This window comes from Aulostomus chinensis, chromosome 3, assembly GCF_037954235.1.
Source record: "Aulostomus chinensis isolate RoL2024-O1b breed Wild chromosome 3, RoL_Achi_v1.0, whole genome shotgun sequence".
In the NCBI taxonomy this organism is placed as follows: Eukaryota; Metazoa; Chordata; class Actinopteri; order Syngnathiformes; family Aulostomidae; genus Aulostomus; species Aulostomus chinensis.
The window spans coordinates 27,341,048-27,362,862 of record NC_141322.1 but is presented as its reverse complement, the minus strand read 5'-3'; the positions used below and the strand labels follow the sequence as shown (position 1 = coordinate 27,362,862).

The 21,815-nt window shown below is 44.8% G+C and overlaps 3 protein-coding genes across 12 annotated transcripts; 1 reads left to right on the top strand and 2 right to left on the bottom strand.

Annotated features, from left to right (window-relative positions):
* Nucleotides 1–66: 66 nt before the first annotated feature.
* kif17 (kinesin family member 17) lies at nt 67–6,425 on the top strand. Of its 6 annotated transcripts, none has more exons than XM_086200062.1 (14): nt 67–759; nt 968–1,114; nt 1,223–1,324; nt 1,535–1,724; nt 2,150–2,602; nt 3,462–3,547; nt 3,657–3,822; nt 3,916–3,980; nt 4,083–4,198; nt 4,430–4,658; nt 4,795–5,053; nt 5,139–5,197; nt 5,272–5,392; nt 5,956–6,425. In XM_086200062.1, exons 1-14 carry the CDS (start codon nt 529–531, stop codon nt 6,132–6,134), a joined length of 2,403 nt encoding a protein of 800 aa, XP_086056188.1. In that variant the 5' UTR covers nt 67–528; the 3' UTR covers nt 6,135–6,425. The 6 variants fall into 6 exon arrangements, with proteins under 6 accessions (XP_086056188.1, XP_086056187.1, XP_086056185.1 ...); XM_086200061.1 differs by having other exon boundaries at nt 5,269–5,392; XM_086200059.1 differs by having other exon boundaries at nt 5,136–5,197; nt 5,269–5,392.
* Nucleotides 6,426–7,880: 1,455 nt separating this feature from the next.
* Nucleotides 7,881–13,843, bottom strand: LOC147268460 (uncharacterized). The gene is made up of 4 exons (XM_086200058.1): nt 13,789–13,843; nt 10,616–10,759; nt 10,254–10,449; nt 7,881–10,180 (listed from the first exon to the last, which is right to left on the bottom strand). Exons 2-4 carry the CDS (start codon nt 10,718–10,720, stop codon nt 9,096–9,098), a joined length of 1,386 nt encoding a protein of 461 aa, XP_086056184.1. The 5' UTR covers nt 10,721–10,759; nt 13,789–13,843; the 3' UTR covers nt 7,881–9,095.
* A 2,141-nt stretch (nt 13,844–15,984) lies between these two features.
* On the bottom strand, nt 15,985–21,569 carry yod1 (YOD1 deubiquitinase). Of its 5 annotated transcripts, none has more exons than XM_086200054.1 (3): nt 21,514–21,569; nt 19,509–20,603; nt 15,985–18,998 (listed from the first exon to the last, which is right to left on the bottom strand). In XM_086200054.1, the coding sequence occupies exons 2-3, from the start codon at nt 19,741–19,743 to the stop codon at nt 18,301–18,303; spliced, it is 933 nt and encodes a 310-aa protein (XP_086056180.1). In that variant the 5' UTR covers nt 19,744–20,603; nt 21,514–21,569; the 3' UTR covers nt 15,985–18,300. The 5 variants fall into 5 exon arrangements, with proteins under 5 accessions (XP_086056180.1, XP_086056183.1, XP_086056181.1 ...); XM_086200057.1 differs by having other exon boundaries at nt 19,509–19,721; nt 21,514–21,567; XM_086200055.1 differs by lacking the exon at nt 21,514–21,569 and having other exon boundaries at nt 19,509–19,721; nt 20,032–21,506.
* Nucleotides 21,570–21,815: the final 246 nt, after the last annotated feature.

Below are 21,815 nucleotides of genomic sequence, written 5' to 3'. Positions count from 1 at the left end.
CTACAACTGGACGTGTGTTGTTTGTGGGTGATGTGACAAGAAAGCTTTGTAAAAGTTGCCTCATGCCCGTGGATGGAAAAAGGATGTTTGTAAGCACTAGAACTCAGTTCTTTCTTCACAGCAGACGACTTGGATCTACTAATATTGACCTCATTCCCTCACCAAAATGGCCTCCAGACCGGCCTGTGTCTGTCATTGGCATGGCAGTGTAGGGTTGCTAGGCAACTTCAAAACACTGTGGCCAGAGGAGCAGAATGGCAGGGGACTCTCTATTATGAGGGCAGTCATCACGGCGTCTCGCTGTTTTGCAGCCTTTACCCGAGCCTTTTCCCTTTCAGATGACGTCACATTGACCTCATCAGCTTCTCTCAGTGGACTTTAACCCGAGACGTGAGCTCGCCGACTCATTTTTGACACTACCAACAAAGCTAGAGCCTTTCATTTCTGTTTGAAAGCTCTCGGTGTGGATGCTGTCGCCTCTCAGAGATCCTTGGCTCTGATTTCGGCGCAGAGCCTGAATTGTGAGACATGAGCTCGGAGTCAGTGAAGGTGGTGGTCAGGTGCAGGCCCCTGAACGACAGGGAGAAGGCCCTGGGCTCCAACATGGTGCTGTCCATGGACCTGCAGCGCTGCCAGTGCTTCATTGAGAACCCCATGGCGGCGGATGAGCCACCCAAACAGTTCACCTTTGACGGGACCTACTTCATCCATCAAACCACCGAGCAGATGTACAACGAGATCGCCTATCCGCTGGTGGAGGTAGGAGCCTGAAAACACTGGTTTGAGATGATGCGAGCAGAAACCCACTGACGGCCGGACACCTTCAGCTCAACATCAGTCACAGATCTGATCGCAAATAACTGCAGAGCTCATGACTCAATGAACAGCCTGCTGTCAGTCACGTGGCGAGGTCAGCAGGTCGTTGTTTTCTTTTTAAAGCTCACAGGTGCTTCTCTTTCTTTCACAGGGTGTCACTGAGGGATACAACGGCACAATTTTTGCCTACGGACAAACAGGAAGTGGTAAGTCTTTCACCATGCAAGGAGAGTTCGAACCTGCAACCCAGAGGGGGGTCATTCCGCGAGCCTTTGAGCACATCTTTGAGAGCATCCAGGTACACAGTCTGCACACTTGCTTCGCTCTGTCCTGGTTTGCCTTTGCCGTTTGTGCTCAGAAAAAATTCAATAAAACAAAAAGGGAAAATATTCTGTTCACATGCTAGTGTGCAGAGAATACAAAATTCCTGGTGAGGGCGTCTTACCTGGAGATTTACAACGAAGAAATCCGAGACCTTTTGGGAAACGACACCAAACAGAGGTTGGAGGTTTGTCTGCACTATGGTTTCAAATATACAGCAAACAGAAGATCATTCTTTGGCCAATATAAATATTATCAGAAAGTGAACTCCTCCTGCAGGTGTTTCAACAGATTCACTGTGTGTGTGTGTGTGTGTGTGTGTGTGTGTGTGTGTGTGTGTGTGTGTGTGTGTGTGTGTGTGTGTGTGTGTGTGTGTGTGTGTGTGACGGATGTTAAGCTGAAAGAGCACCCAGAGCGTGGGATTTATGTGCGGGACCTCTCAACACACACTGTGCACAGTGTGGGGGAGTGTGAGAGAATCATGGAGCAGGGCTGGAGGAACCGGGCGGTGGGCTACACGCTGATGAACAAAGACTCGTCCCGCTCCCACTCCATCTTCACCATCCACCTGGAGATCTGCAGCACTGGTGAACACAAACTAACCACCGTTCCTAACACACTGAAATATGTCTTTTGATTGGAGACGTTGTGTTTGTATAAAATGCTGCGTGTGGTCCTGCTATCCCTCGTCATATCACAACTCCACCCGCTGATTTCTATGTAATTCACTAACAGTCAGGTTGGTGTGTTCATGATCACCGTGGTTAAAAGTGGACCGTGTAAAGATCATTACGCTCAACACAACAAGGCTCACGGCTGCTTCATATCCTGATTATATTCTTCTTCTTTTTTTAAGCTTTAATCTCTGTCCTGGAACTATTTTCAGTGTTTGAGCTGGATTGTAGGAAAACATGGTGGAAAAACGTGTCAGAATAATCAGTGTCTGGTTTCTTTGTTGCTTCCAGATTTCGAACATGAACTCTGTCACTCTCTGTGTCGTCCCACCTCTCAGAGTCGTCCGGCCAGGACCGTCTACGAGCAGGGAAACTCAACCTGGTGGATCTAGCTGGAAGTGAGCGTCAGTCGAAAACCGGTGCGACGGGCGAGCGACTCCGGGAGGCCACCAAGATCAACCTGTCCCTGTCAGCTCTGGGCAACGTCATCTCTGCCCTGGTGGACGGACGCTCCAAGTACATCCCCTACCGCGACTCCAAGCTGACCAGGCTGCTGCAGGACTCCCTGGGAGGGAACACACGCACCTTGATGATTGCCTGTCTCTCCCCTGCAGACAACAACTATAAGGAAAGCTTGAGCACACTGCGCTACGCCAACCGGGCCAAGAGCATCCAGAACAGGCCTCGGATCAACGAGGACCCGAAGGACGCTCTGCTGCGGGAGTATCAGGAGGAGATCAGGAGGTTACGGGCCCTGATCTCAGGCCAGCTGGGCGCTGCTAGCCGTCCATGTACGTGACTCGTTTCAGTACGTGTGTTGTATGTGGAGATGTTCCGTCTTGTGAAATTAAAATAACTAAACTGTTGAGACATTTCATGAAATCTCTCTTTGGCGGCCTGGCATTAATTTCAATAAATAGATCAAATGAATCGTTTTGAGGACCGTTCTGGCGGGCAGGGACTGGGACCAAGAATGTCCCCTTGCCAGCCAGACTTTGTATCCTGGCCTACACCCCCAACATTTGGCTGTAAAGTACAAACAATCAGTTTTGATTGATTGTAGGCTCCTCCAAGCTAGAAGCTTGATCGCTCTTTTCTGGAAAAATATGCAAGCGCCCTCGGTAGAGATGTGGTTGAAGGAAATTGCAACATACCTTGCACTGGAAAGACATACATATATATGTGTGTGTGTGTGTGTGTGCGTGTGTGTGTGTGTGTGTGTATGAAAACGGTTTCTTAAACTATAGAAATTTGTGTTTTACCCCTTTATTATTTGTATTATTATTTTCATTTTCTTTTATCTCATTTGTTTTGTTGTGTTGTTATTTACCATTGTTCTGGTCATTGTTATTCGTCAGTGTCCTACATGCTTAAAAAAAACTGTTTTGAGGACACAAGATAGAACTTGTCCCCTCAGTTAGTGTATTTTGTGTACTTTGTACTGTTAGTTTGTGCTTTTGAACAAGTTCTAACCAGACTTCCAACCACAGCCACAAATAAATTAGTTTGAGGGAACACGTTGTATCTTGTAGCCAACCTTCCTCTCTACGGCCACTTCCGTGCTCCGTCCCAAATCATTTCAAAGTAGATTATTGACATTTTTGGGAGTGATGTTTAATTTGCATCCGTTTGATGGTTTTTCTCATGCAGCTGTCCAGTCTGATCAGTTGTCCAGGGCTTCCCCTGCTGTCCCCCCTGAGTCCAGCAACACTGACGCTGAGAAAGAGATTAAGAAGGTAGTTAGTGTGTGTTCTCACACCCATAAATCATGTGTCCCTCCTTGTCTTGTATTGCTCTTTAAAGGATTCAAGTAATCTACCGGGGTGTATTCTGTTCCCTCCACAGGAGTATGAGGAGAGGCTTGCCAAGTTGCAGGCTGAGTACAATGCCGAGCAGGAATCTAAAGCAAAGCTACAGGAGGACATCGCTGCCCTGCGTTCCTCCTATGAATTTAAACTGTCTCATCTGGAGAAGGCCCAAGCCAGCAGGGGGAGCTCTACCCCTAAGAATGGTAACCCAGTGTCTACATCTCAGTACAGGAATGCCTGACGCATCAGAGTTGACGTTACTGTGTCCAAGCTCACTTCATCTTGTTGTCTGACAGAGGAAGAGACCTGCCTCACCACCGCTCCATCATGCAACAGTACAAGTGGAGAAAATTCCAACAAGGTACTGCCCCCCCCCCCCCCACACACACACACAATCTCAATCAACAGAGCTGTTGATCACGAGGAACTTATCGAGCGGTCATTTCTCATGTTGGCGAGCCAGTCTGCAGTCCCGTGTGCAGCTGTGAGTGTCCAAAAAAGTCCAGATGGAGAGATGGTCTCAGATTCAGCTGATGTGACCACAGCAGGGGGTCTGGACCAGAAACATGTCTTGGAGAGGTTTGTAGACTCCGTCAGTGTGTCTGCGTATCACAAATATTTAATATATCTAAACTACAGTATGTTTAAGATTGTTGCGTTTCTATCTTTGCAAACAAATGCTGGTTAATAACGATATTTGTGATTGGGTTCGCTGGGCCTGTAAACAAAGTATCACAGGACATTTCTCAGCTCCAGTGTCTCTGACCGTCCCGGCCTGAGAGCGTGTGCGCCTGCTGTTCTGCTCCCCAGGCTGCAGCAGCTGGAGCAGGAGGTGGTGGGTGGAGAACAGGCCAGAAACAAAGAATTACAGCAGCGGCACCGTCAGAGGACGAACCTCGCCGATCGGAGGAAAGTCCAGCTCATCCAAGCCTTGTCGGAGAACAGCGAGGAGAGTGAGAATGTGCTGTTAAATGTCTACAATTCCATTCAGGAAGAGGTTTACGCAAAAAGCCAGATGCTTGTCAGGGTCCAGGGAAAGGTGGGTCGTAGCAGCTGCTTCACAAATATGAGAAATGCTACTCCTGCAGTGATAATATTAGAGTATCAGTCAGCTGTCAGTGGTAAATCGCCATCTCCTGCTACTAAACCATTAAACCGTATCAAACTTGTGGCAGTTGAAAGCAGCCAAACTGGAGATCCGTGACCTGCAGGGGGAGTTTGAGGAGGAAAGGAACGACTACCTGGCGTCCATCCGCCGGCTGGAGAGGGAGGGCCAGCTACTGCATGGCCTGCTGGAGCGTATGGTGACACTGGTGCGCCGGGATTGTAACTACAGCAACCTGGACCGCCTGAAGAAAGAAGCTGTGTGGGATGAGGAGAGCGCCACCTGGAGGCTGCCAGATGTGACAGTGCAGAAAACTACACTTCCCACAGGTGGGATGTCAAGCTACAACACACAGGAAAGCTACTGTGAATCCTGCCTCTTAAATATCACCTGACTTTCCTTCTCTCACAGCAGTGGATCCAAAAGTTTCAGCTCACAGAAGCTCAGCGGCTGATATCGGAGAAGCTTTCACGGTGAGTTTGTGTTCCATTTGTCATCGTACGTTTTCTGAAACTGTTGCAGTCTTACCTCAGGTCCTCCCCAGCAGGTGGAAGAGGACAGGTATAAAGAAATGCTTGACCGCAGCGACAGCGAGAATATCGCCAGCAGCTACTTCAAATCAAAGAGGGCGAGCCAGCTGCTGGGGGCTGAAGCCGCCAGGGCACACGGTAAGAGCTGCACGCCGTCAGTCAGCTACCCTAATTTCTGAAGAACAGCTCAGCATTCCCACTGTGGCAAACACACGTGTTGCCATCTTTCTTGGTGCCAAATTATTTCTGAGGAAGTAGTCCATCGATCTTACGTGATGGAGGCAGTACGTGAGGTATAAACGGGGCTTCTGAAGTCATCAGTCAGCAGCCAGAGCCATGATGTGTCCGTCTGTCCCAGTCCTGTCAATGCAATATTTTAAAACGCCTGGTGGGATTTTCATCAAATTTGGCACAAATGTACACCTGAATAATATTAACACATCTCGCATTCTGGGACTCAAGGATGGACCTATTTTGTTTTGATGGTCAAAGGTCGAGGTCACTGTGGCAGGCACACATCAGAGGGAAACAACTGGCAGTTTGTGTAATCAAATCAAAATTCTTATCTTTTCATCACAATCTCAACCTCCTAAACAAATGTCCGTGTCAGTTGAGATTCGGGATGTGAAGAACAAAGTGTCTCCATTCACAAGGTAATCTGACACCATCTCAGGAGCTAATTCACAGCTCTTCTCCCTCAGCCATCCACTCTCCCACGTTTCATAACGGGGCGTCCCACCTAAATGTGACCTGCTCACCTGTCAGCTCCGACTCGGTGATGCCACGCCCCTTCCGCCTGGAGTCGCTGGTCGTCCCAGGGTCCAGCGGTAAGGTGAAGCGCAAAAAGAGCAAACTTCTCTTCAGTCACGACGGGAACTGAGTTCACCGCTTCATGTTGTTGACACAGTTGACCACATACAACGTTTAATGTCATATTGTGATTGTTAATTTGGAACAAAAACAGCTACCTTCAGTCTCACATACTTCCCTCAAATGTTTGCACATTGTAGTTAAAATGAGTGATCCATGCACTTTAGGACTTGGAGTTCAATATCAGTTAACTTCTGCTGTATTTTGTTGCTTTAGGTTGTAAAACCATAGTTATTTCCAAATCGTTGACCTCTGCACTTGCTGCTAAATAAGAATAAATGACACCAAGTGATGAAACTGTTGATTCATTTATTCTCCCGAACCATTCCAGCTTGTCTCAACGGCATGCGATCCGAGCTCACAACATGTCGGGCCGGTTTGTTGTGTTGCAGGAGAGTCATAATTACCGGCTCAGATGGGACAGGGGCGCTGTTGTCATGGCAGCAGAGTTGTGGTCTCCTGTTACCTTGGGGTCTAATCTTATTCACAGCAAAATGAAACAAAAGACTAAGCCAAACACAAACGTGTAAATTAGAATATGCAGTAAGCAGTATCCAATAGTGTGCACAGACCCTTTTTTTGTTTGACAGGGTTGTTGTTTTTTTTAGATAAATCACCCAGGACTTATTCATTTGTCAGTCCTTACTGCAGCTCAGTTTTCTGTCCCAATATCATATTTCTCATTTTGGCTATGGCCTGATTTCTTCATCCATTGTTTAATATCACTTCCCCAGCAGAGAGTCGTGTCCATTTCAAAATTTGACACCCTTCATTTGGCCGCGCGTGGTCATACTAGCCCCGGGTGCTGGCCCATCAGCAGAGCCCCTCCGCCTCACTGAGAGACGAGACTACAGAAGACGATTGTAATCGTCTCTCACAACAATCAAGCCAACACTAATTCAGCGGTTGCATAACAAGCCCGGTCACTCAAATAAGTCAGTGGGAGGAATTAAAGTCAAACACGCAAAGGGATCGAGACGAGAGAGAGAAAGGAAAGCACCCGCCTGCTAAGTTTACATGGATATGAGGCTCAAGATAATCGGATAATGGAAGAACAGCTGAGCTGGCGTTCTCATCACCCGAGTGGCCTGTAAGATGAGGAGAATGACCGAGCCACTCGCAGCGAAACAGAGAGGCGTAGCTACTGCCGAGCCAATGTAAGAGCTTGCTTCTTTGGTTCTCTCTCAAGAGCTTATCACATTCTAAACCATCCCAGTTCAACCAGGCCCCGCCGTCTGGTGCCAACCTGCATGCTTGTACCCAAACGTACTGTAGGTTTCACTCCACTGAAGAGTCAAACATCCACTGGTTCCTCAGTCTCACATGTAAGGATTTGCAGCTTTTTTTAATCCTATATTAGACTCAGCACTTTCTTTAATGTTAGTAGAAGAAATATCTATATGATAATAAATACTTTAATTCATAGAAAGCCTTTCCAGAAACCAAAGGATGCTTTGCAGTCTTACAGCAGCGAGTTGATAGTAATTTATTAGGGGCATTGTGCAAACTAAAAAAAATAAATAAAAAAAATAATAAACTAAAAGACGAAGCAGCTTTTTTTTTTCAATTTGACACGTATATCCAAAGTCTTTGTGAACATATTTTTTTCAAATTCAACTAAAGGTTTTTATAAGGTAACAACAACTACATTTACTCTAATTCTTTGTGCTGTTACGACTATCAATACATGACATTTTGTTGAAAATGTGTTTTCTTCAACCCCAGACTTTTAACAGTCACAGATCTGACACCAGTTTAAATCCGTATAAACTGTAACCATACTGAAGTTTATAGTCATCCATCAGCTATCCTAGCTGAGATGGGGTGAGAGGCGGGGTTCACCCTGGACGGGTCGCCAGTCTGTTTGCACGGCCATCAGGAGCAGTTAGAGGTTCAGTATCTTGCTCAAGGACACTTGGACATGGTTACCGGGGGAAGAGAGGATCGAACCAGCGACCCTACGGCTGGTAGACGGCCACTCTACCAATTCATCAAGTAATCATATAAACAATTTGTAGCCATAATTTCAACTATTCAAAATATTTAAACTTTGTGAGGACATAAAACTAAACAACAATGTATTAAATGCACTCTTCTTTTTATTTCCAGTTATATTCATGGAAATGATAAAGTGTTGGTAAAAATAATCACATTATCTAGAATCAAAAGCAATAACAAACTTTTCGACTGAAGGCAGTTGTCACACACGTTTCGTCCATCTACACAAGAGTCAAAAGTGGTAAAACATAGATGAGCTATTGATATTTTTGAGGTCGTATTTATTCCCCATGAAGCTGAAAAATCACCTCAAAACCCAAATTAGTTTTGAATTGTCGTGAGCTGCATGAATGTATGTTCCATTGCTTCTGTGAATATTCGCAACAGTCCCAACATAGGCACATATGTGAACTTTGACATTGACAAGTTGTGTAAAAACCGTGTTTAGCGATGATGTTTAAGTAGAAGCACGACGAAGCAGCGTTTATGAGTGTTAGAATGAAGAGGAATTACCAGAGGACACTCATGTACTTGCTGAGGTGTGTGTACCCTGAGATGTGTTTGTCCTCTGCACACCAACACTTTTTCACTGTCTTTTCTGCGGCTGCATTTTGTATCGGAATGTTTGTCTTAATCTGGCTTTGACGTCCGGCTCCCTCATCTCTAATTTGGAAATATTGGATTGGAGCCACTGCTAACAGTTGGACATCCTGTCAACACTAATCGCAAGTTGTTACAGCCCAAAACACAAGATTGTGGGGTTTGTATGTAAGGTGCATTTTCAGATAACCTTAACGTAAAAGGTGAAGCAAAAGCAACTGAAAACCTACAAATAAAAAGCCCTTTTAATTCCTCCTCCTCTGTCCTACTTTGGTTTGCTCGAGTGTGTGAGGTGCCAAGTTTCCGCCTAATGCTCTAACCCCGTTTAAGCTGACGGTACCCTTGAACTCCTTGAAAACCTGCTGTTTACCCGTCAGTCCTTCAGCAGTCCCAGCTTTCTCAGAGCCTCTTTACGATCAGCTCCCATCCCAGGCACCATCATCACAGTATATCCAACAGGGTTTGAGGCTTTGCGGGCTGCAGGCTGAGCTGCAGAGGCTGTTTTTACTGACTCAGCTGATTCAGGACAGAGTCTCCCGTTCCTGGGGTTGTCCAGGTTGGTAGAGGGTTCCAAACCTGCAGCCTTCAGGCAAATGGGTTGACAAGGATTTGATGCAGACTGCTGAGCACAAGTGGGACGGTGGTGGAAACTTGCACTGCTCTGCAGCGGACAGTTCTTGGGTTCTGTGGGCACTTGAGAATACGATGATTTGCTTCTTGATAGCTGAGTGTGGGATGGACCTCTTGCAAATCTGTTTTGTGTTGGAGCCATAGAGGGGGGCAACGGTGGGGGCAATGGTAGGGCCACTGGCTCCTTGTCTGGCGGTTGGTCTTTAAGAAGGCCCAGCTTCTGCAGAGCTTCCTGCCTCACCACCTTTGGATCTGTCCCATTCTTCACACTGAGTGAAAAGTCTGAGGACGGAGGTGCTTCGTTCTGAGTCTTCACAGATATATGAGCAGGAATCTGTTTGGGTTTGGGTGCCACAGCTGGGGGGCTGGTCTTAGGCTTGGGAGCCTCTGAGAGGGATTGGCCAGGACTTGACGGATTTAAAGGGTTTGACTCTTCCATGATGGCTGGAGGGTGCTGGTCCAGGTCTATTGTATGATCAACTTTGGGGCATAGAGGGGTTTTCTTTGTGGAGGCGCTCCTCCGTAGATGAACAAGAGCGTCATAGGACAGAGGTCCTCTGGAGTAGTCTCTAGGTTTGGAGGGAGGAGGTACATTAACCTCCACAGGTGTCTGATTCTGCCGATGCTGACGTCCAGATTTGCTGCTTGAAGGTGGGAAATTCTGCCTTGAGCTGATATTCTTCTCTGGAGAAACGCTGCGCTTAGCTTTGGGTATAGAAGAAAAAGAACTGCCCGCCAAAACAAAAGGTGTTGGGACCAAGTAACCTTGTATGAGTTTGGTGTCAGAATTTTCCTTGATGGCTTCCATAGCATCATATTTTTGTGGACCTGCAAGACAACAAGTACAGGATGAATCCATGTCCAACTTTTCCTGTTCTGAAACTTCTGCATCTGCTCTCACCGTTGAGCCGGCCTTTGGTCTTGGATGCTGATAGTTCTGCCATTCGGGTTGCCAGGTTGCCAGGGTTGGGTAACTGATCAGGTTCATCATTGGACAATCCGCTATCCTCCTCAGTATCCAAAGACTCAATTGTCTCCTCCAAAAACATGATGCAGGCCTTCTCCTCAGCAGACAAGTGCTCCAGACTGTCATCACTCTGGAACACACACATCAATGACTTTGCTTTATAAAGACAACAACAATCCAAAGAAATTCAGAAAAACGAGAATAGCGGTTGAATTGTTTCGATTTTTGTCTTCTTTCCCCCTCATGGTTTGTAGTTGCATGTTTATCAAACTTCTTTAATTCAATCGTTTACTTACAAAAGTAGAGTTGGCACTGACGACGCTGTCACAACTGCCAGCGCTGTCCATGCCAGTCATGGTCTCCAGTCCATTCCCGCCCGGCCAGGTATCGCTTTTCGGCATCTTAATGCCAACTTTAGATGCTCAAAATGATGTCTCACTCTGTAACAAGACAGATACATGGTGTTGAAATTAAATGTTGAGAGGTAAAATTTAACGCAACAACCTGGACGTGCACTCTGAGCCTCTTCCTCGCACCTCCGTCACCAGTATTCAAAGTATTAGTCATTAGTATTGGACGGTTACAGGCAAGTAATCTGTACATTTTCTTAACATGATTTATACTTAGAAATCCTTCACATGACGATTGTTTTCAAGTCATATATTTACACAATACAGTTATTTGCACTTTTATAGAATTCTTTTTTTTTTTAAAAAAGACTTCTATTTCCTGGCATTGGAAAAAAGAATCCTGAGTGTTAGTGTTTGTTGTTTTTTTTCATAATCAAACTCTTATTCTATAATTTCTTGATGGTCAGGATGACATTTGGAATCGATGTCGGTGCTTCTCTTAAGATCCAATGTGGGTGCAACATATGAGCCATCCATCCATCCATCCATCCATCCATTCATCCATTTTCTACTGCTTATCCCGTTAAGGGTCGCAGGGGGTGGAGCCTATCCCAGCAGCCTTCAGGTGAGAAGCAGGGTTCACCCTGGACAGGTCACCAGTCCATGGCAGGGCCAACACATAGAGACAGACAACCATTGGCTCTCCCAGCCACGCCTACGGTCAGTTTAGAGTCTGGATTAACCTTCTTGCTGTGAGGCGACAGTGCTGACCACTGCCCAATAGTTCGAAGCATTTTGGTGTTTGAGGGTCTAAAGTTAAGCAAATCTTTGCCTCAGAAACAACACTGTCATACTTTACTGCTAACAGCAAATAGTGGAGAGACTTCACCACAGTATCCTCAGCTCATGGCTCCTAGTAACCTACAGTAAACTCAAGTTTGCGAATAATCAGCTAAAAGGGATGCAGAGTAACGTTGGCACGTCACTGGTGTCAGCAGATGATTGGTCATTTGTTTTCATGTACCAGTCCTGGTTTGATGGCTGCTGTTTATTTTTGTATCTTGCTCAAGACTTGTATTCTCAACATGTGACGTTTAAGAGGAGGAAACCACGCAGCATGTATGTGACGTGCTGCTGACGTGCACGTTGCAGCCAAAGGCAGAGACTGACAGGTCGTCATAGAGCCGTGTCTTTCTGACGGATATGGAACCCGTCCTCTTATTGCATGCGACTCCGATTACAGGACACGTCTCTCCTAATCTTCCTCTAACGGATCAGTTTCACACGGAACGCAAAAGAAATGATCTCCTGGTTGCGTATCCAGTTTGACCAGTTTGACATATTGTCTTCTTCTACACCACCTGACCTGATGGTGAAACAAGCAGGAAAAGTGGATGGAGTATTGCTGCTTCCAGAGTGGTAGCGCGAGAATTTGAGCGTGACGTTTCAACCACAACACATTTTAAAGAAAGAAGTGCATTATTTATTGTTGGGAGACTGCAGAAATGGAGCTGGACTGGTGGGATAAAGGAGCTCTTGTCAGGTTCTGGTGAGGAAAAAAAATTCCCTTTTGGGAACGTTTCATCACCTGAGATGGACGGCAGCGGGACCGACGAAAGCGCTCCTGTTCATTGCTCCTCTCGCCATGTCCTCCTGCGAACACGTGAACCAACCCGTCCGTGCCGCAGCCCACGAGTCGGGATGTGAAGCTAAAAAACGGGTTCATTGTACTTTTCTTTTACCCGACACACGCAACTAAGATGAGCTGGCGTTAATCAACGCTCGGCAGGAAATCAAGAGTATATTTAACATGTCGTTCCCTGAGCGGCTTCACAAGACGACAGAAGCGTGTCACCGCTCGTGCCTGACCTGATCACGCAGGCGTCATCCGCGCTTTGTAAAGTGGCCTTTTAATCTGAGTCACTGTCATTTTCTAATGAGCCGTTTCACCGTCATCACATTTAATTGTTCTGATAACGACCTGCAGGGTTCAAACTCATTTTTACCTTCGCCCTTCAACGAATTTGAGGATTTTTTCTTTCAATGATCATGCATGATCAAAAACATGTTTAAACATTCAAAAAAAAAACAAAAACAAAAACCCTGACAAAGTCAAAATTCACCAGCAGATATTTGACAACGATGAATGACTTGCAATGTGATATTCATCTACACCAATAACCAAAGCACGCTTTGTTCTTATTTGATCTTAACTGAACTTTCGCATTTGCTCTCAACGTGCAGGAGAGTTTGTAACTGTACCTCAATATTTCTCACTTTCTTTACTTTCTTATTAAAAAAAAAATGTTCAGGCCTGGAAATGACAGACTCTTTGCATGTTTTTGTCTTTTTGCATAAATATGTAAACATAAATTTTTTATTAAAAAACACAACTGTGAAGCCACTGATTTACGGTAAACACGGGCATATGAGCTGAGGTTATTACTTGTCAGGCCAAGACATCTGCGGTTATTCATTAACCTCTGTAGACGTTCCAGTGAGAGGATATCTAAGTATTACTGTAGTACATCTTCAGGTTATCGCCGTTCACGTTCACCTGTTAAAACACAATCGCAACCGCCATAAAAAATAAGAGCTTCTGTCACAATGACTGTGACTCTGAGGCAACAAATTCTATTTTACTGCATTCCTGGAACTTAATTCACTGCCTCAGAACACTTTTACTAGTTGTTTGAGTCGTGCCTATGAAGACTTTAATCCTCTGCACTCCTGTTGTATAAATGGGTTTTGCAACTTGGGTCAAATTATCAGCTTTCATCCCCCCCCCCCCCCCCCCAATGATTCATGTATTGTTGAATAAAAATAGAACTGGCAAAAACTCACAATCCAAAGTCCATTAGTCAAAAGGTTTTAAACCCTTCTCCACATTATCAGGGAGGATTGAATACTAACAATGATGTCATAAGGTTACCTATTTGATCAATCCGCACATGCATGATTATGAATCAGCAGGAAATAATCTGGAGTCTAATCTACTGAAGAAGAAAAAAAACTGCATTTGTAGTTTCAAACGCCAACGAATCACTGGATCGTCCATTAAAATGACATCAGGCCACACACGCTTGAATCAATCGCAGGGAGTGAAAGTTGCTTGATACCTGCGCGGGACTCGCCTCCATATCCCTCCTCCTCCGCCGCCGCCGCCGCCGCCGGTGCAGACTGCGGAGCTCCTGCGTGAGGACTGCCGGAGGGACTTTAGGCTCTAAGCCTCTGACCAATCAGAAGGCCGCATTGTCCTTAAGACGCGCGAGGAGGCCTTCTAGTAATCTGTTAATTAGTAACCTAGGATACCAGATCAAGTTGTCCGGCCCACTAACAACTCGTCTACGAGCTCGTCTAAATCGAATGTCTTATTAGGGGTCTCGGAGGGTTCCTTCAAGCACCCGACAGACGAAATTCAGACTTCTTGACCGAATATAAGAAGTAGGACAAAATCAAATATGTACACTGATGGATCAAAGAAAATATAACTAAAGTATAAACTGGGTGACAACAAGGATACATCAATAAAACGATCAGATGCTCCTCGGTAATTTAATTTCTTGCTACTTTACAGATAAATTAAAGCTCTGAATATTCCTTCCATTCAGCTTCTCTTCCTCAGAAATGCGCATCCACTTAAAAGGAAACTTTTTTTTTTCAACGTGGAACTTTTATTGTCTTAACCTTTTTTTTTTTTCTTTTTTCCCTACCCTACATGAGTGCTACATTTACCATTACCCTCACCCTTACCCTCACCATAACCCTAACCCATGGTGCACTGGGCTTCTCCCTCCTCTCTTCCCTCTCTGTCCTCCTGCATGCGTCACACATAAATCATACTCTTATGTGTTACTAACACGTCTTCTTCTCCGGAGCCTTTGTGTCTCCCCGCATCCCAGATCCCGGGTGCTGCTGGAGGAGGCTACAGACCTGGAGAGGCTCAAGCTGCCACCCGTAGCACCACCTCCTCACGTCCCCGTCTGTCCATCAGGTCTCTTCTCTTTCTCTCTCTCTTTATCTCCGTCCCTCTCTTTCCTTCTGTATTCCTCCATTATCTGTCTTTATCTCTGCCCCGCTCTCCTGCTCTCTTTCCCCCCAACTGGTCAAAGGAGAAGGCCATCTCCACTGATCCTGGATCTGCTCCACCTTCCTGACTGTTAAAAGGAAGGTTTTTGTTGCCGCTGTTGCAGGATGGAGAATTGCTGGGTGTAGATTCATTGAAGGGAAGTGGCACTGGACCTACTGCACTTGTAGAATGTCATGAGATCACTTTTGTTGTGATTTGGCGTCACACAAATAAAATTGACTTGAGTCAGAACCAAGGGCGTGCCAGATGTAATCAGCACTGTGATGTCATCCAACGGGACCTCGTTTTGGAGTGTCGATACACCAAACTTAACCACTACATCCGTTGTTTCTGCGCCCGGTTTTGAAAAGACACTAAGAGACTCAACACAGCAGCAGGAAGCCTCGCTGGCTACCAGCCTTTCTGCTGTACACTCAGGGTACAATGCTCATCTACAGTGGGGGTCACTGATGTCACGTGTGGTCTCTCCACCTCTTATCCAGTCTACGGCTCGTATCCATGGTGACATGCTTCATTTAAATGAGGTTGTCGTAGTCACTTCACAACTTCACACTGTAATTTTTTCATGTTTTTTTGGGAAAAGCTCAGCGTGAACATGTTTTTCGGGACTTAGCGATGCGATGGCTGTACATTATTTGCTGGACAGAAAATAAGTCAACGAGTGATACACTTGTCTCCAGCGATGCTGCGCTCCCAACTTAAACATGGAGCCTACCGTGACTTACGACATCTGCATTTACCATCTCACAGGTTCAACATCAATGCAGCAGAACATGAGGCACATGTGTCCTGCTGGGATCCCGCTGGAGCTGGCACACTAGAATGGAACGCGGCCATTGTTGTTGTTTTTCCTGGTATGACAATGTGTTTACTGGAGCAGATCAGTGACCCTATGCAATGATAGCAGCTACGGCGAGCCAAACAACGAGAGTACAAATCTTCGATCCTATTAAGACAGGGTAGGGGCAGCTTAAAATAACACACACACACACACACACACACACACACACACACACACACACACACACAGGCGTAATCCTGCTGCCATAGCACGGGATCACTAGAGTTCAGCCAAGTGGGATTTATCTCCATCGTTCATGAAGTCACTGAATGGGTGACCCAAGTTTTCAGCGCATTAGCATTTTCTTACTTTGTAACATTATACAAAAAAAAAGGGAACATTTTATCACACTTAGATGATAGATTTAATGCAAGCAGAGGTCCATAAAAATTCTTAACAATGATAAAATCAACCTTATGTCATGTATTATCATCGGGTCCTAAGTCAACTCTTCAGATATGAAACATTAGCAGCTGCTGCAACCTGGAGGAGGAGAGAGAAACCAAGAGAAATCGGTGGATACAGAGCGACGCCTACACAACTCTGCTTGCCATAGCTTTTAATAGTGACGCAACACTGAAAAAAAAAAAAAAAATCAAGTAAATCCAGTTTTTTCTGTAGTGCGTTATGTTCAACATTCATTGTTATTGTCCTTTAAGAGTCATGAGAACTTGGTAAATACAAAATACAACAAAGCTATTTCATAGTTTCACTCATACGCAAGCTGATTAGTCTAGAGTCACTGTTAAAAAACTAGCAAAGGTAACAAATGAGGGAGGAAAGAAATTCACATTTAAACAAAGAAATGACATTAAACAACATAGAAATGCCATCACTAAAAAAATCGGAGTACCCCGAGGACCTTTGTAAAATTCAATATTTGGCAACAATTTAGTACCAAGATTGCCAAGACAAGAACAGTGAAACACTGGTTCTGTAGAAGGTGAGGCCACTAAGAACTGGGTTTAAAAACTAAACATAAATCAACAACTGACTTAGTGACCTTGTGGTGTTAAGAGTTGATGTTTAATATAAATAAATTCATGCTCCGAGTGGCAAAGGGATTAATAAAAATGAGAGAACATGCTCCAAACGTGGGAAACTTCAGAAACGCAGGATATTCGCCTGAAGAAGACAAACCAACAAAAAAAAAAAAGACATCTTTTTAATTCAGAAAACCAGTATTTTTTTTTTTTCCTGAAAAATCATCATTAATTAAGAAAAGCGGGGGTGTCTTTCAGATACGAGACGGTTATTAGTCTTAGTTTTGTTTTTCAACGGTGAATGAAATACACTTCTGTAGGAAACGTAGAGTGGAAAAAGTGACAATGTTTGAGGGACTAACAATGTTAAATCAAACTGTGGCTGGACATCCTGACTAGAATAAATATCAGACTGCCGAAGTGAGGTTAAAAAAAAAAACACCAAAAAATACAGTTAGTTTTGGTTAGCAAAGCACATCACGTCGAGATTATACCTGAAGAGTAAATGATGCATCAAGTGAGCAGGATGTGTCTCGTACAGCATTCCTTACTCAGGGCAGATTTCCAGTCATTAAACGCCATCTCACCTCACGTGTTCTGATATACGATGGCCAAACTCTTCACGTTTAAGTGTTTCTCAAAATGTGCAACCGTATTCAGCGAAAGAAACAAAAGAAAATTCTCACAGCACTCGAACTCAAAATCAACACTCCTGAAAAGCTCCAACGCTCACGGAGGAAAAACAGACTTTGCAAGTTTTCAGCACCATTGTTTCTTCCCGTCTGACTTCAAATATGCACACATTTAAACCATGTCGCAACATCAAAGAAGAAAAACGAGGAATAAGGTTCATTTGGATGATAATTTGCAATTGATATCATTTCAAAATGCACAACCTCAAACTACAATCTTAAAGGCAATTGCTGAGTTACAAATACATGAATCTAGCTTAGCGTTGACGCCGTTCAACCGCTGAACAGCACAGATAACATGGACTAAATCAGAGTTGTTGTTGTACCGGACTAATTTCTGACGTCTGTCGACAACTGAATCAAAGTGAAACATGCTACATAACCGACATTAGGAATAACAGTCATCAAACTCAATGTGCTGCACTTAAGAAACCAGTGAATGTTGTTGTATGAAAGTAAAAATAATCATTCTTAGTGGTTGTTTCGAAAACCCCTCACAGCGGGAGGGCCTTCAGCTGCAACAGTTAACAGTAAAAACCTTCTGGATTCGTTTCACGAGCCACCCGTTCGTCTCGTTCACGGACGCATCCTGACGGATCAAAACACATCCTTCCAGCTGTTAGCGAGTCGTATGTTTTGACACATTTTACCAGACCGTTTTGATATTTCGACACTATTTTGAATGACTGTGCAGCGCTAACTGACACTTCCCTGACAGACTAAAAAGATGGTTTAATGACAACCGACCACTGCAGTAGCATTTTGTAATTAGGGAACTGACAGCAGTTAATTGCAATACTGGAAAGGTTTGAGGCTGTAACACACTGTCTGCGGATTCTCAGTAGATGTCGCTGGACAATGTGAGGTAGAGGATCACACAAACAGACCAGAGGAGTTGCCAGACGTGAGGAACACGGTTGGGGATTGCGTGCGTGTGTGTGTGTGTGTGTGTGTGTGTGTGTGTGTGTGTGTGTGTGTGTGTGAGTGTGTTTGTGTTAGGGGCGGGAGGGGGCGCAACAGGACCTTCACACTTCACCAAAATTGGTGTGGCCTGTCTCCTTGGCATGCTCGCGGGCTTCCTTTTGTCCCACCAGCCCCGTTTGACACACCATGCAGCGTAACGCAAAGCGGTTAACGTCCGTGAACTGTCGCTTGCGGCGAGCCTCGTCTGCCAACTCGAGGGCCTGAGCCAGAATGACATCATCTGTGGTGGAGAAGATAGTCTGGGGCGGCGTGTCCGAGCCAGGGGTCTCTTTCTGCAGCGGATCATAGTGGATCCCATCATAGATGAGCAGCACACGCTTGTGGTAGCCGGCATCCTCCCCAAATCGATCCACTCGTACTGTCTGAGTGTCCACCACACAGATCTCACACTGGTAGAACTTGGACAGGATGGACACCTCGATGGCTCCACCCCAGGTGTCGTCACGTCTGATCCAAGAGCAGTACTCCTCGTTGGTCTTCCCCAGCACTGCCTCGGAGTATGCTGTGGGATCACTCGACACAATCTGGGCAATGAGGCCTCGCATCTCAGGAGCACAGGCAGGGTCATACACACCCCCTTCCACTACATAGTACACACTGGTGAAGAGGCAGGAGTTGTCGGCGGGGACCACACGGCGTGCCAGCACAGGGGAAGCATCAAGACGCGGCGTTTTTGTCACAGTGGAGTGATCGTGAGGCTTCAGCTTATTTTTCTCTTCCTCAACAATGAGTGTGTCTCCTGTAGACGATGACACAACAAAAATCAGGCTGGAAAAACATGAGCTGTCTACTTTAGTTTAGTGTATGGATCAAAACGCTATGAATACAAATGAGGTACATTTATATGCCTTCACTTCACACTAAACAAACAGATATTGAGATTTGAGAAATAAATGACAGTCCAGGAACAGGAAACCATTTTCACACTTGATATGATGGAAAATCAAATGCAAAATCAAGGTAATAAAAAATAACAAAAACAACACACAAATGAGCACAAATGTATATAACAGCATGGCGACATTTAGATTTCAACAATTTCATAAAAATACATTCAAATACAAACAAAAAAAAACATGCTCGATGCCACAGCTCGATGCGTGGATGTAGGCAGGAAGTTCCACTTAAGGCTTAAAAGCAGCTTCCTCGCTTTGCCTTATTTCACCTGAAACCGAAGCATGAGCGTGTACTCTAGTCAGACCCTCGCTACACAATAAAAGCTGTCAGTTTGCGTTGAACTCGGACGTACCTGATTTGATGGGGTAGTCCTTGAGGTGAGCGTCTCCGTTTCGGAGGTCCAGGCTGGAGGGAGGGTAACCCACCATGATCTTCTGCACGTCACAGGGGATCCCAGTCAGCTCCTCCACCTTACGCTTCAACTCCTGCACACAGGACTGATGAGTCAAGCCTTGCATTATGTGGCTCCCGTTTTTGGTCTTACAGCGAAGCCGCAACATCCTGCCTGCAAAGAAAAAACGAGGCATTATTACAACTTAACTGAAATTTGAAGGTCAGCAAAATGTGCTTGTCAGGCTTTGGTACAACATTTAGACATATTTTACATTTAAACACAAACCTATGACTTAAGTTATTTAAAAAAAAAAGTTACTCAGAGGAAACTTTCTAGATATTGCCTGTCATAAAACTACAGAATAAACTTTGCAGTCAGTACTACCTATATATATATATATATAAAAAAAGATTATTCCTGTGCCTGAATCTAGGTTCAAATCAAGGCTACGTCCTTGACTCTGCTGCTGATGTTCAATTACCTTTCGATGCAGCTGAAGTCTCACGAGATCATGCGAGAAATCTGTGTTAGAACAAACCTTCTGCTGCTTCAGGTCAGCCATTCAAATGTCTCAGCGTGAACATGTAGAACTGATGCGGGTCACAGCGTCTGATTACATTCTTTGAAATAATTCTTTTTGTCTTCTTCAAAGCAGATGAGAAAGAGTTTTTTTTTATTGTAAATCATTAGCTTGGGTGACTCTTATTAAATATTATTTACGTGTTGATCGTGGATGGTGCTGGTGGAGAGTGCTGTCTATCCAGCAGTCCAATTCCTCCAGTAGGTGCTGAGATCTGGTGATGGCCACTGCCTACTCTACGACTCGGAATCTTTCACATAATTTCTGAAACCAGCATTTCAGCAGATATCGGAGGCACTTCCAGTACTGGTATGGGAACGACTCAGGACAGTAGGTGCCCAGCTGGTGTTCTGCTTGCGCTTCATCTGACACATCGCGTTGGCTCTCCCCCACTGAGTGAGGACCTGACTGAGCGAGTGACTTGAAAAGTGTGTTCCTCTGGCCACAAGCCTCCATTGGGGATGTCATTCTTTCTATAGGGAAGAATAATGCCCTGGATGATGAATTATGAATGGTGATCATCCTTATTATTAGAAGTGAAACTGTGAAAACTACGTTTTACTGCATTATCAATTTATTTAAACAACCAGTGTATAAAAGTTTATAGGTTCTATATGGGGCATTTATATTTTTGTTCAGTGAGCATATAAAACAAAGTATGGGGCAAAATAAAAGGGCCGCCTCATAACCACAGCTGGATGGAAAGTTTTGCTGAGAATTTGAATGCTGTTGAAAGCCCTCTGTGGGACACTGCTGACATATAAAAACACAAGAACTTCATTCACATCTCTCTGCAGCAAGATTCATTCACCACTGGTTAAGTTAGCCAATATGTTAGCCATAACTTGCCGGCTAGTAGCAGCCAAACATTTGACATTACTACAGCATGCTGGAGGTATCAAGCTGGAACACTCCAGCTTAAGAATTAAAGTGCTGATGAGGAGCAGCACACATGTGAAACACCTGACAGCATCATTGCTTTGTCCAACTATTCTTTGTTCAGCCAGTTAGCCTGTGTTTGACGAGTTAACATGCTAGGAGCTCCCTACCATGACAAGAGAAATTTACAGCGTTACGTCTCCATTTGTCACATTATCTCGTCGCGGATGGTCAGTGAAATTATGACAGTTTTCAGGAGAAAACCTAAGACACTCACTTGGCTGTTTTACCCGGGACACATTTCCGTAGCTAGTAAGTTAGATAACAGTTATCATCTGTTATCTTTAGGTTAGCATGCTAACCTGCTCATTAACTTCACATTAACTCGGCAGTGTTTCCTGGCGCTTTCACCGACGAGTAACTCCTGATATCTAGCAGGACATAAATCCATATAAGACAAAGAACTTTTCAGTGATACCGCGTTCCACTCATTTGTTTTCTTACCTGCAGTCGACTGCTGCTGCCCTGCCTCAAACAATAAACATCCAGTGAGGGAAAAGTGCTACGTCATCACGTAAGTATGACGCTGTCCGACCACCAGGTGACGCGTCTACCGTAAATGCTCTAATATCGCGTGTGGAAGTCACTATAATATTTTTAGGATTATGCGTGCATGATTCATGCCTCAACTGCCAAAATAGGATAGATTTTAACCACTGAAGGATGTGACAAGTTTAAAAATGTTCAACTTGGCCTCCATTAATGCAATGCAATCCATAAATATAAAGCTTGGTTTTTATAAAACG